At 38.4% G+C, this 12,500-nt stretch overlaps 1 protein-coding gene across 1 annotated transcript in view; it reads right to left on the bottom strand.

The window, feature by feature from the left end:
* Window positions 1-12,500, bottom strand: part of LOC138054432 (proteasomal ATPase-associated factor 1-like) — a 17,034-nt gene that overhangs the window by 3,043 nt on the left and 1,491 nt on the right. Inside the window, exons 4-13 of the mRNA XM_068900874.1 lie at window positions 10,893-10,982; window positions 10,326-10,424; window positions 9,381-9,531; window positions 8,754-8,798; window positions 8,098-8,244; window positions 6,817-6,908; window positions 6,187-6,302; window positions 5,471-5,556; window positions 4,020-5,000; window positions 1-625 (exon numbers count right to left, since the gene is read on the bottom strand). The exon at window positions 1-625 is cut by the window's left edge and continues 3,043 nt beyond it. Of these exons, the coding sequence (XP_068756975.1) occupies window positions 4,804-5,000; window positions 5,471-5,556; window positions 6,187-6,302; window positions 6,817-6,908; window positions 8,098-8,244; window positions 8,754-8,798; window positions 9,381-9,531; window positions 10,326-10,424; window positions 10,893-10,982 (1,023 nt within the window). The 3' untranslated portion in view covers window positions 1-625; window positions 4,020-4,803. The remainder of the gene's footprint in view (window positions 626-4,019; window positions 5,001-5,470; window positions 5,557-6,186; window positions 6,303-6,816; window positions 6,909-8,097; window positions 8,245-8,753; window positions 8,799-9,380; window positions 9,532-10,325; window positions 10,425-10,892; window positions 10,983-12,500) is intronic.

Here is a 12,500-nt window from a genome sequence, read left to right as displayed (position 1 = left end):
GAGTAACATTCAGAAATAATGCAAATACAACTGAGGCTGTTTTGCATTATCTACAAGACAAGACAACAATATCCTTTATTCAAACACAATCAATGTAAAGCAATAACACATGCTTGTGGGGTCATGTGCTAACTATAATAAAGAGACCCTACAGGACATAAAAGCTTAAAACTAACTACAGTATGTGACAGACATAGGATATCTACACATAAGAAATGAGAAAAATAAATCAATTGCTATCCAAAAGATCATATTGCAAATACACCAAAAGGTAACGGTTGATTGACAACTTCCTTGTGCAAAATGGTAGAGCACGTTTGAAGTCCAGCAGGACCAAGATGAGAAGTTATGATAAAAACTCTAAACATATTTTTTACCAAAATTATTTTACTACCATCAACCCCAATGAGACCTTATGCATGTGACACTGTTTCTAGCTGCAGCTCCAAATCACATAATATATTAATAAATTTTGCCACAAGAAAAGAACAAACATGTGGGGTGTAAGCAAAAAACGTCCAAGGCAATAAAGCTTCCTTTCAGCCTTTTCAGGAACAACTATCCACTGTCAACCATACTTGACTCAAAACAGAATTTCCTTGATCCAATAACACATGACAGTCCCCTAAAACCAAAATTACATCATTAATTAAAGCTTCCAGAAAACAATAGTCTAAAAAAACCTGAATCTATAGATACCTATATACATCTGTACCTACAAGTCTGTTCTTCCAAACATTATTTTAACTAACATGGATTTTGATAACTCAAATTAATTGCAAATCCATAACTTGGTAACTACCGTACTTGAACGCAAGGATCGTTGAGTTGTGACTGCTAAAAAGTATAATAACTTAGACATTCACCAGAAAAGGGAATATAAATGACCTTAAAAGCAGCTATTTAAAATATTTGATACTAGGGTTACGTTCCCAATGAGACAATCACATTCAAAATCAAATTCATATCTGATCGAATCATTGGTATCCGGATGTTTCGCTCGAAAGCCTGTTCGCCCGACGGAGATTCGCCCGGAACTACAGATGATTCGCCCGACGATATTTAAATGACTTAAACTGGTACATAACAACAATCATAACGTGAAACCAATAAATAAAGGAGAATTGAACACTACCTACCATTGTTTTATGGGGCGTTTTCCATTTACAAAAAATTTCCGGAAATTTCGGTGGAAATTTCCATCGCGTGAAAAACGTGTTCCATTTAACTCAGGTACGTTCGCCGCCCAGTGATTGCTGTCATAATCTCGTTATTTAAAGTCGATGCAAACGGATAAAACATAGATACGAAGTGAACACTAACAGTTTTAATCCATCAATGGCTTCCAGACCCCACATGTCCTTACGAGTACTACCGCTGATCATTACAACCTTCCCCTTAAAATAAAAACGAAACAGCCATGCAGAAAAACAAAAGAACATAAAAAACTGTATAAACTCATTGAGTCACACAGCAACAACAACTAGCAAATTCATACAACTGTTCAAAAACTGCCAACGTCAAATACTTAGAGAGTGATCTTCACTCCAGAACATAGTCCTTGAAACGCAATGGCTTCCGAACAACTCTACCACTGGAAGTCATGGTTGTCTCTTCAGTATCTTCATCTGTGTAGCACAGTTCCTCAGGCTGAGGCAATGTTACTGTAGGCCCCTCCACTAATGGGCTCACTTTGTCCACCGGTCCCTTGGAATGTGGGCGTTCGTGTGTACTGGTTGTCGGTGAGTTAGAAGCAAATTGGCCGTCTATTGATGAGAGATCGTCTTCTGGAGATTTTATCAACATTCGTCGATTTCGACGGTATGTTTTTCCTTCATCTGTTTGGATTTCGTAAGATTTGGGCGTTTCTGCGTGTTGCACGATTCTTCCTGGTTTCCAGCTGTTCCCCATTCGCACCCTTATCTGATCACCCGTCTCCAAAACAGGAAGGGCTTTGTGTAACACGTACCACAGGCAACCCAGTGTACACTGCTTAATTACGTCGTCAGTCGCAGCTTAATTCCATCGTCAGTTGTGAATGCTGAAAACGTTGATTTAGCGAAATTACCGAAGGACCTCCTCGGAACTAGCTTGGTTTTGATAATATATTGATAATGAACCAAGACATCACATGATGAGTTTGCAAGTTGTATGGAACCTTCGAAAAGCAACCTGTGTCCTTAACGGAAACTAGGTTGGAGAACTTGTCCCCTCTGTTAGAAAGCGGACACCTGCAAAATTGACTACACAAGGTAGTTAATAAATGGAGATAAATATTGGTAGAAAATACTTTAACCCTTTCAGCCCCGATAGTGCCAAATGGCACTTATAGATTTTACTCTGTCTAACGCCAGACGATTTTACTCGTCAATGGGGAACCCCTCGGGGCTTAAAGGGTTAAGAAACCAACTTCTTCTGATTCTAGAGGCCACTGAAACCGCGGAGCCGCTCTTTTTATTTTATCCCGGTCGGAGACTGGCACAAGCATTATTGTTCTGTGGGGGCCTAGGCCGAGAAATTGTACTATTGCGTATATTGTGTTAAGGTAATTCCTTAGTATTGCATTGCGCATTCCTACTGCGCACGATTTTCGCCTTATTAGCGCGCGCACATGAGCACGTGCGCGTACAAAACGTAAGAGATTTCCCTCAAACTAAGCCTGATGGCGAAAGAACTGCTCCTTGTCTCTCAAACGAGCACGGTGACCCCAGATTTTTTTTTCAGGTATTTGCTAAGAACAGTCTAATAAAGAACATATATGAAGAAGAAAAAAAGTTTGATAGTAAAACATGAATTTTTTTCAGAAAACAGTTCCGTACTTGGTGTATTTTACCCAAGGCGAGGACTTCAAGCTCACCACGAAGCTGTCCCAAAAAGTCACAGTGCACTATTCCCACAACCAGGCAATCAAGAACGGCGTAAATGAAGCAATACTGCTTATGTGAATAAAAGAAGCTTTATTTTCAAAATACAATTTTGTCTTTGAAGAAACTAAGACTTAATTCTGTGTGAAGGTGATTGGAATTTTTAACGCGCAAACAATAAAAATACCCCATTTTAACATCCTGCTGACGCGTAAACAAGCACGGTGACCCCATTTTTTTATTGCATTTTTCTAATGTTCATATCATGAATGTTAGTTATGCCAAGTTTCCAAAAAAGTTTGATAGTAGAACAATTTCAAGGGAATTACCTTAACTCGCAATAAAGGTAGGTTGCTTGCCAAGCAAGCCGTAGGAGAATAAATTACTACGTTTTAAAGAGGTGAAAAGCAAGGATAAAGGACCCATGTTTACCTAGCGACGGAAAACACGTACTTAAAACGTTCTGTACTTCGGTCCATCTCAAATAACCGTAAAGAACACCATCACCAAACTTAAGACGAAAGCCGAAAACAACAGTGGCTTTAGAGGTCTTTCTCGTGCTGTTGTTTTTTTTTTTCTGGCTGTTTAATAATTATGACTTTCCTTGCATGCAAAGTAACATTTAAAATCATTGTTCTTACGTAAGTCATATATTACGTAAGTTGGCGACCAAATTTTTCCCATTAATTTTTTTTTTTGTCGCCAGCTGACACCTGGGCAAAAAAGGTTAATTTCGAGCCCTGTGGGAACATTTGATGGCACTTTCTATCAAACTGGCGAAAAGTCAATAAGGAATCTTTGGCGAGGAATCGAATAACTCACGTTCCTTGTCCTAATTTTGTTAGTATCATTGATTGGTATCATCGGGCGAATCATCTTTAGCTTCGGGCGAATCTGCGTCGGGCGAACAGGCTTTCGGGCGAAACAACCGTAATTCGAATCATTGATCATTCATGTAGAGGTGCCGATCGTAAGGTGTAACGCAGAAAAAAATAACCTTCACGCTGAACAATATTGCCATTTCCCTGCCACCTGGTACAAGCCAATTCACACATGAACGGAAACCTTAGGAATCCTCCTTTCTGCACATTACAGTAACTTTTTGTACCCGGTGGCAACAAACTTTCCACATTAAAAATTGCGCAAAAAACTCACCTGTTTCGCAGCTCTTTTCCCACGAAATAAATTTTTCCAGGAGCAAATTTTCCGAGGATGCTGGTTGGATTGGACTTTCAAACGATTTACACAACATAGACGTTCTCTAAGAATACATTCCACTTGAAACTGGCGTTAAAACTAGCCTTGATCGCTCTAAAAAGAACGGAAACCAACAAGCTACCTATTCTCAACCGGCAGCCATTTTTCTGTTCTTCTCGGAAGTGCTTTTTTCGCGAGAGCCAATGATAGTCCCGGAAACGCGTCACGTGGGATATCGCGCGACTCATGCGCAGACATTTTTCGCCAGTGAAGACTGAATCCTCTTATAATACTTCCTGTTGAATGATATCACTCGACAACAGCGGAATAAATGTCTTTAAAGGAATGCCCGGAACACAGCAGGCTCAAGTCAATGTAAGCAAACATATCGTGGGGCATGCGGTTTGAAGAGTGCCGTCCAATAATCTACAAGGTTGTGGAAGACGGATGGATCAAAGCGAGCCAGCCCAAGAAACGCTAAAAGAAATAAGTCCTCACAGCGCTAGCAGGGAAACCCATTTTGACCTAAGTGCAGTAAAACAGATTTCACCTGAGCACTCATTACACCTACAACAACTTATCCCTTTCCTCATCAACTGGGCATTAAAAAAAATTCTCCTCCAATTCATTGTTATTACTTTCTCTTGCATCACTTCAAGGCTTCAATGCGTGGCTTCTAGAAAATTCCAACCATTCTTTGTTGCAGTGTTCCGTTCAACAAATGAAAGACGCTCCACGAATCTCAACTTGGAAGTTCAGATTGTCCCAAGATATATTTTCTAATTTTGGCGTCCCGGCAGGCAGTGTAAATGGCATTACTTGAGTGGCTTACCCTGTAAACAGGGTCACAATCAGGACCGATTAATTCCCAACTAATGACCTCAGCTTCTCTTGTTTGCCTTAAAAGCTCAGAACTCCAGAAGAAGCATGAACCATCTCCTGCAAGTAGAAAATCGATGCTGACACTTTGATGTACTTCCATTTTCAGCTTTCACTGAGTTACTGTCAAAACACGTCAATACATTCATTGGTTACTGGCCAAAATAAAGTGGCCCGGGCCCTTCCCCTAGATCCACCACTGTATTCATCTTGTAAATTATGACGGAATCGGCAACGAAGCTTAGCATAAGACTTGTACTAATAATTGCTGTGAATAAATATCGTAAATGGTTTATTATACGGACGGGAGTGGCTAACCGGGGAACTAAAACACTCGTAGAATTAATTTTTTTGTATGTAACACGAGTGGTCATATTGAGCAATGACGTCACGATTCCCACCTTTAATCAATACCTCAATTTTGAACCTAAGCTGGTGCGAAAGATAAAAAGACCTCGGGTTAGCTGATTCGTGCATTGAAAAAATGGCCGCCCTAAGGTCTGACAGGCTGTATTGTGACATTCACTCACCAGTAGAAGAAACAACTCCAGGAGTACCATACATCGAAAAAGAAAGTACTGGTGACGCTGATCGTCTGAAAACACCCACAGGAGAGCTGAAAAAGAAACCATGAAGTTACTCTTCTGGAGGAACTCCGTCAAAGGATTCGTCAACAAACAGCTTACACTCAATTGCTACCTGAATATTCTGCATAAAAACCGACTAAAAAATTACCTTATCCTTTAAAAATAAGCTTGTAGTACTCTCCACAACATGCTTGGCAATGTGTGAAAGGACTGAAAATAAGAGCCCCTGGCAGTATTTGGACCTTTTAACCATTAGGTCCCTCTCCAGGAGAGCTACTGTAGGTTGCATATTATATATTACACTATAAGCCATAATAAAGTTCATTTTGGGGGCTTCCCTTCCTGCAAACAATGGATGTCCAATTCAGTGAAGCCCGGCATAGTTCCAAGACTTCAACGGTGGGTTACTTTATTGTTTTTACGTAAAGAATCCCCAAAACGGTCTGCATTCTGAATTGGTATTAAGCAAACAATGGGTCCATTTCCGAAATTAAGTCACAAAGTGCTTTGCAATGCAGGAATTCTTTGAATAAAGCAAAGCAAAGCAGCATAAGATGCCATGTAAGGAGTTACGTCCATCAATAGTTAAATCGAAGGAGTTGACAAGAGTAGTTGGAAGAAAAAAATAACCACACTCTATTAAGAGTAATATTACGGACCTTGCCGATCTGATGTCTATTATCCAAAGGGATCCATCTTCTGTTCCAGCTACAGCTTCATGGTCAGATACAAATGTACAGCAGTTTACAGCTGATGGACATTTAAAATGAAACACCTTACAAAAAAAATGTAGGAAAACAAGAGAAGTGTTGGAAAAATACAGTTCTTGCAACTGTTTAAATTTCCTACATGCAATTGTCCGTCATGGTACTCAGCATTATATGTAAATGATTTAATTTATTTTATTTCCATTCTCTTATGCATTACCACCTAAACATTATAAATTTACTCAGTTGGTAGTCAGACTGCTCTGATAGTGCCGTTCCTTCCAATTTCACTCAAGCCAGAATTTTTCTCATACAAACAATTATTATTTCATTTGAACGTGTACTTTGTTTGTTCACAATTTTCACTTTGTAATGAAATTCTCTAACCAAGACTTTTGCTCTGCCTTTTCGCCATCCACCTGACTCCGTGTTTTTAAAAACAGGAACAAATATTTTGTTTTTTGTTGGGGGAGCTCAATTATTGTGTGGTCGATTGTACAGTTTTCAAGGAAAAGGTCTCTCTCAACAATAATATTAAGTCACCTATATTTATCTCTCAATGCTACTTTGTTTGAAAGGTACCTTTTCTCTATTATAAATATCAACAGCATCAAAAGAGCCATCCTCCATTGCTAGCAACAACAATTTACCATCAGTTCCAACCTCATGTTCACCTTGCAAAGGAAAAGCAGGAATGAAATGAAGAACATCTGCTATTATACAAATTAATGCCTACAATGTAAGTCAAAACAATATTAGAAGATACTGGCAAAAAGCGCCTGCAAGTCATGTAAGCGCTCCTCCGCATCCAAGTCCAATATACTCAATCTGAATCTACATCGTAAATGATCCAAATCGGGTAGAATCGACACGTCTTGGCTATTACAGGTCATGTCACCAGAAGTCAGGTCGCACAAAAGACAAAGTAGTAAACCTTCCTCGTTCTTAAAGAAGTCACATGAGTATGACTGTTTCTGTACCATCAGAGTCAGAGTCAGGTTACGAACGTTGGATCTATCTCACTGGAAGTTAGGTCGCAAGTGACAAAGATAACACATTCATAGGGAGGGCAAAAAATCTGAATGGATCAACTCCATCTGATCAACTGAGTCGACCTGTCACCAGATCGGACTGAGTGGATCCTCCAACATTTTCTACATTCCCTCTTCCCTGTTCTTGCTGAATTTTCTAAGTCTCTGGCAAATTGACTTCTTGTAACATGACCCTACTTGTGGAGAGACAGGTAGAGTCAGCTCAAAGACAATTTTAAATCAAATAAATGTATATATTTGAGGTGTGTGTTATAGACGAAAGGGAAAAGTGATCCTTGCACTAAACTGGACAATTTTAAGCAAATTATTGTCTCTTTTAATATAGACTATAATTTTGTTGTTGTTGTTGTTGTTATCGTTGTTTTACTTTTTTTTTGATCAAGATTGGTAGGATTTGCACAGGAAGTCTTGAACTGAAGTACTGTTAAACGTTGACCAAGATTCTTTTTATCTCTGATTTGTGTACAATTTTTAAGAAATTATCCATGCAAAATTTAACTGTCATCTCCATCTGTAAACTAAAAATAAAAGAACATTTCCTTTTTCAGTGAAATCATAATTCACCCTCAAATTTCTTGGTATGGACATATATAGTAACTACCCAAATATACGATAGTAAAGGATACAGTCAAAATTGAAAAATTTACTCAAAGATGTGCCTTAAATGTGAAAATCAAAACTATTACAATTTCTCCACAAACGCTCTGAGAAAAGCCTAAAAGTTGCTTTCATTTAGCACCCTTGCAATCAGAAAGCCTCAATTATTCTTGCTTGCCTGCTTTAAAGATACAGTGGTCGTTTATTTTCTTACTGTGTAGTGTATCTGATGCGCCATTTTTCATCTCCTGAAGCTGCATCAGTGCGCATGAATTTACAGGACAATCACTCTTAGACACAACTGCCAGACACTTAGCCTCCCCACAATCCCACAAACGTGCAGAACCATCCCTTGAGCAGGCTGTAATAAACAAAAATCTAATCATTCCTAATGGCATGAGCAAAAAAAATTAATGACAAATGACCATGTCAATCTATCTTTCAAAAATGAACTTAAAGAATTAAACCTTTAATCCCTGAGCTGGCCTTCAATGACACATAAAATCATCTTATATTAGACAGTCTGGAAGTCTGACAGTAAGATCTAGACACTTAGGTCACTCTTCGGAAGGTAAGGGTTAAGGTTTAAATTTTTAGCACTTAAAATGTCAGTCTGCCTTTGTATTACAAAAATGCCACCCAGCACATACTGGTAAGCATTTAATTATTTACTAAATAAATTTTGTGCACAATATGCAGATTCCAAAAAAATCGTCTCAGCAGCAAGCCTAGTGACTTATGATGCACATCACAACTCCTTCAATTTTTCCAAAAAACACTTCTAAAATCTCAAAGAAGAGCCTATGCAGAGTATGCTCATTATGAAAAATGTAATCAGCTCAGATACTGTAATGGGTGGTAAATACATACATAAAATATTTCTTCCCCTGTCTATTATGGCTGTATCAACAACACCTATGGAAGATTAAAAGAGAACACATTTATCAAAGTTCTCACAACCTGAGGAAACAAATGGTCAGCTCTTTAACAACAGCTAGGTTCACGCAAAAACTATGTCCCCATTAATTAACCCTTTCACTCCTGTAAGGGCTACTGAGACTTATAAGATTTTACTCTGTCTAACACCAGACGATTTTACTCGTCAATGGGGAACCCCACAGCAGTGAAAGGGTTAATAAAATAAATTCTTTAATTATTATAATAGTTATTTACCACTATTATACTATACAACCCAAAAGAGCCAACACAATTTTTGCATTGGATTTCACACAACAGACAAAAGTTGAAGATGACACAATAAAGAACTTTGACCTTCTACACAACACACCTATTAAACATAGTGCCTCAAAATATTTATTTCCTCTTAAAGAGTAACTTTTTTAGTGTGACCACTTTATCAGTCACTTGAGATGTGCCATGTCAAAACCATATTACTCTATGCAACATTCATCTCACTCCCATCTATCAGAAATTCAAACAGCCTCTAGTAGGGTAAGGAAACTGTGGATATTTGCTGAAAAACAATGGAATCCAAACCTCCTGTGTGGCCTTTCAATGTAACAGGGCAACTTCCATCTTCAGTGGACCAGATTTTAAGCCGCAAATCAGCTCCACCACTCAGAACCACTTTTCCAGAAGGAAAGAACCGACAAGTGTCCACATCTGAAATGTGTCCTTCAAGCTGCCTCTGCAAATAGACTTAACTGATTAGAGTGTAATGTGAAGTGCTAACTTTCTACCCCATAGGAACCATGTGAGCAAATAGCCCTACTAATGGAAATGGGCCCGCACAAGGACAGAGAAAAACTCTGACCAGGGTGGGAATTGAACCCACGACCTTCGGGTGGGAACTGAAAATGTTAAAGTCACGGTAGTGAACATGTACAGGTACAAGGAAGGGTTATGTTCTTGCAAACGCTGGCCGTGTAAGTGCTACACTGCCAAAATTTGCAAAAACATAATCCTGCCTCCGCAAATAGCCCTCAATAAGTAAAAAACTATTACCTTAATTCCCCTCAGAGGCCTACAGTGACTTAGAGATTATTAATATTTTTTTACCCTGGGATGTTATCTGGAAGACATTCTACCATCAAAAGATGTTATTACAAGGTTATCAATTTGAAGCAAATTGGTATTCACAATCTCACAGCCAACAGGACTTTAGAAAACTGCCTACTACACACAAACAAAAACCATTTTCTTTTCCATAAATCAAGAAATATTTCAATTAATGGTGAATTCTGCAGAATGTTTTCACAAGATGACCTAAAAGTTGCCTATTCCCAGATCTCAGTTTCAAATCATTTTTGACGTGACTGCAAGTACATGTACACTGTAGTTACCCAGTGATTTCCATTTTTATTTTCCAACAGTGAAATGGAGAAAATGCTCTTTGAATTAATCTCTTTTCTTTTCCATGTTAAAAGGACTATCAGGATTTTAAAAAATTGTCATGTACACTTTAAAATGTTTTTACCATACCCTTAAAACACCATTGCCAGTATCCCATACAAGCAAAGTACCATCATCTCCAGACAAAACACCAAGCCCACCACCTGTTGATACATCTACACATCTAACCTGCAATAAAATCAAAATGATGTCGGAAGGAAATGTAAAAACTAATTTTATATAATAAGGAAAGTGTAATGTAATTAATTATTAATACCTTAAAGACCTCAAGAAGGAGGTTGTACATTTGTACACCATCAGCAAGGGCAAGAGTCATGAAATATATGTTTTGAAGGCTAAAATAATTTTCTGTATAGGATAACCAATGTTAGCTTTAAAGACAGCACAGCTATCAAGGACTGTTATCCTTGAAAATTAAGTATTTTCAAAACTTCAGCACAATGTGACATAAAAAATGAATCAAGACTTTGATTGATGAAATCAAGACCATTTTGGAGGTCTGGGGATCACAATGACACTTCATTCACATTTTAAACACCCATTCAAACTGCTGCTGTAGTTTGAGTAAAAGAAAATCTTGATTTCTAACAACACACAGACATTTCATGTACATGTAATTCATAAAACCATACTCACACTTTTGCTGTGTAGATTTGAGAAAGTTGCAGTTGGAGAAATAAATTTTGTTGTACAATGCATTTTGGAATGTGATAATGTAAGGCTGTTCTGAAAAAAAAATGTTATGAAAAGTTTTGATTATCGGATATCCCCTACTTTAGCCTCTTAAATGAAGGGGGTAGTTTCTAAAGAAACTGTGGTGCTGCGTCGGTGGGGAAGTAGTATACAAAAATTTGGTTTTATTAACTGTAAATTGGCCACCGTACAGAGATTCTAAAAGCTGACATTTCGAGCGTTAGCCCTTCGTCAGAGCGAATCAAGGAATTTACTGGGTTACGTGTAGTTTTTATAGTAGAGTAGGAGCTACAGTGTATGCTATTGGTGGTAACATGGCAACGTGAAAAATAGGAATAGCATAGCTCCTACTCTACTATAAAGACTACACGTAACCCACAATTCCTCGAATTGCTCTGGCGAAGGGCTAACGCTCGAAAATGTCAGCCTTTAGAATCTCTGTACCGTGGCCAATTTACATTATCAACTACATTGATAAAACCAAATTTTAGCCTCTTAAAACCAACAAGGTGGTACGAATGAAAAATATTTACTTTAAGTAACTTAATCCATTGACCCTTGGGAGTGAGACTTAACAGATTTTACTCTGTCTTATGCCAGGCGATTTTACTTGTCAACTGGGGGCACATCCTCGGGTGCCTGCATGAGGAGTGAATGGGTTAAGTCACTTTGATTTGTCAAAAACCCACAGATGGTGCTGATTATGGCAAACAACATTTCTGTTAGTACAAAATTTAACGGTTTGATGATATTCTGGTTTGACGAGTCACTTAAAGAGTTATTTCAAGACTTGACATTTTCAGCACTTAGACTTGTCTAGTGATATGAGGCCATCATCATCAAAGTTTCATTAAAGGAGAGTTGACAGTAAGTGCTGGTTGCTCGTGGCAATCTTTGAGTCATCCCAAGCTATTGTGTGGTTGGTTTGGCAAGCATGTTATAGTAATTCAAACATGTACCAAATTGGTGTTTGGTTTAATTCTTTGATGTAAATGCTTTGACAGTAAATTTGCAGGGTACAGAGTAAGCAGTTGATTGTTCCCTTAGCCTGCGTACAGCCGCCTGCTCTAGGAAGGAAGGAAGGGGGGGGGGGGGGGGGGGTGGCTGAGCACGGGCTATTGTTCCCCTCTGCACAGAATCCTGGGCAACTTTAACAGTGTCTCTACAAAAAATCGTTTTGATTGGCTAAGACAGTGATGGTGGTGAGAATCAAAATTATCAAGATATTTTGACTGTCATTGGCATGAGTGGGTTTATTATCATAATTACAGCTCAGACTGCATGCTCTAATTGTTGGGTTATGGCTGCAACTGGGAGTTTCCTAAGCACTCAAGAAACTACCGGTAGTTGCTTTTGACTATTGCCTAGATCCACTGTTATGCTTCTCTTTAGCACAAAAGCACTAATCAAAGGGATACACCCAACCTGCATTGACTATGATTAAATTTTCAACCGTGAATATTGCATTTCTAGCATTCTAGGATGGGTTCCTTGAAGCTTGGTTAGTGCTAAGCAGGATTTAATATCAGGAAAACCTATAGATTCTATTTA

This window comes from Montipora capricornis, chromosome 6 (genome assembly GCF_036669925.1).
Source record: "Montipora capricornis isolate CH-2021 chromosome 6, ASM3666992v2, whole genome shotgun sequence".
NCBI lineage: Eukaryota > Metazoa > Cnidaria > Anthozoa > Scleractinia > Acroporidae > Montipora > Montipora capricornis.
The sequence above is the reverse complement of the archived record's forward strand: the minus strand, read 5'-3'. Positions and strand labels throughout refer to the sequence as shown.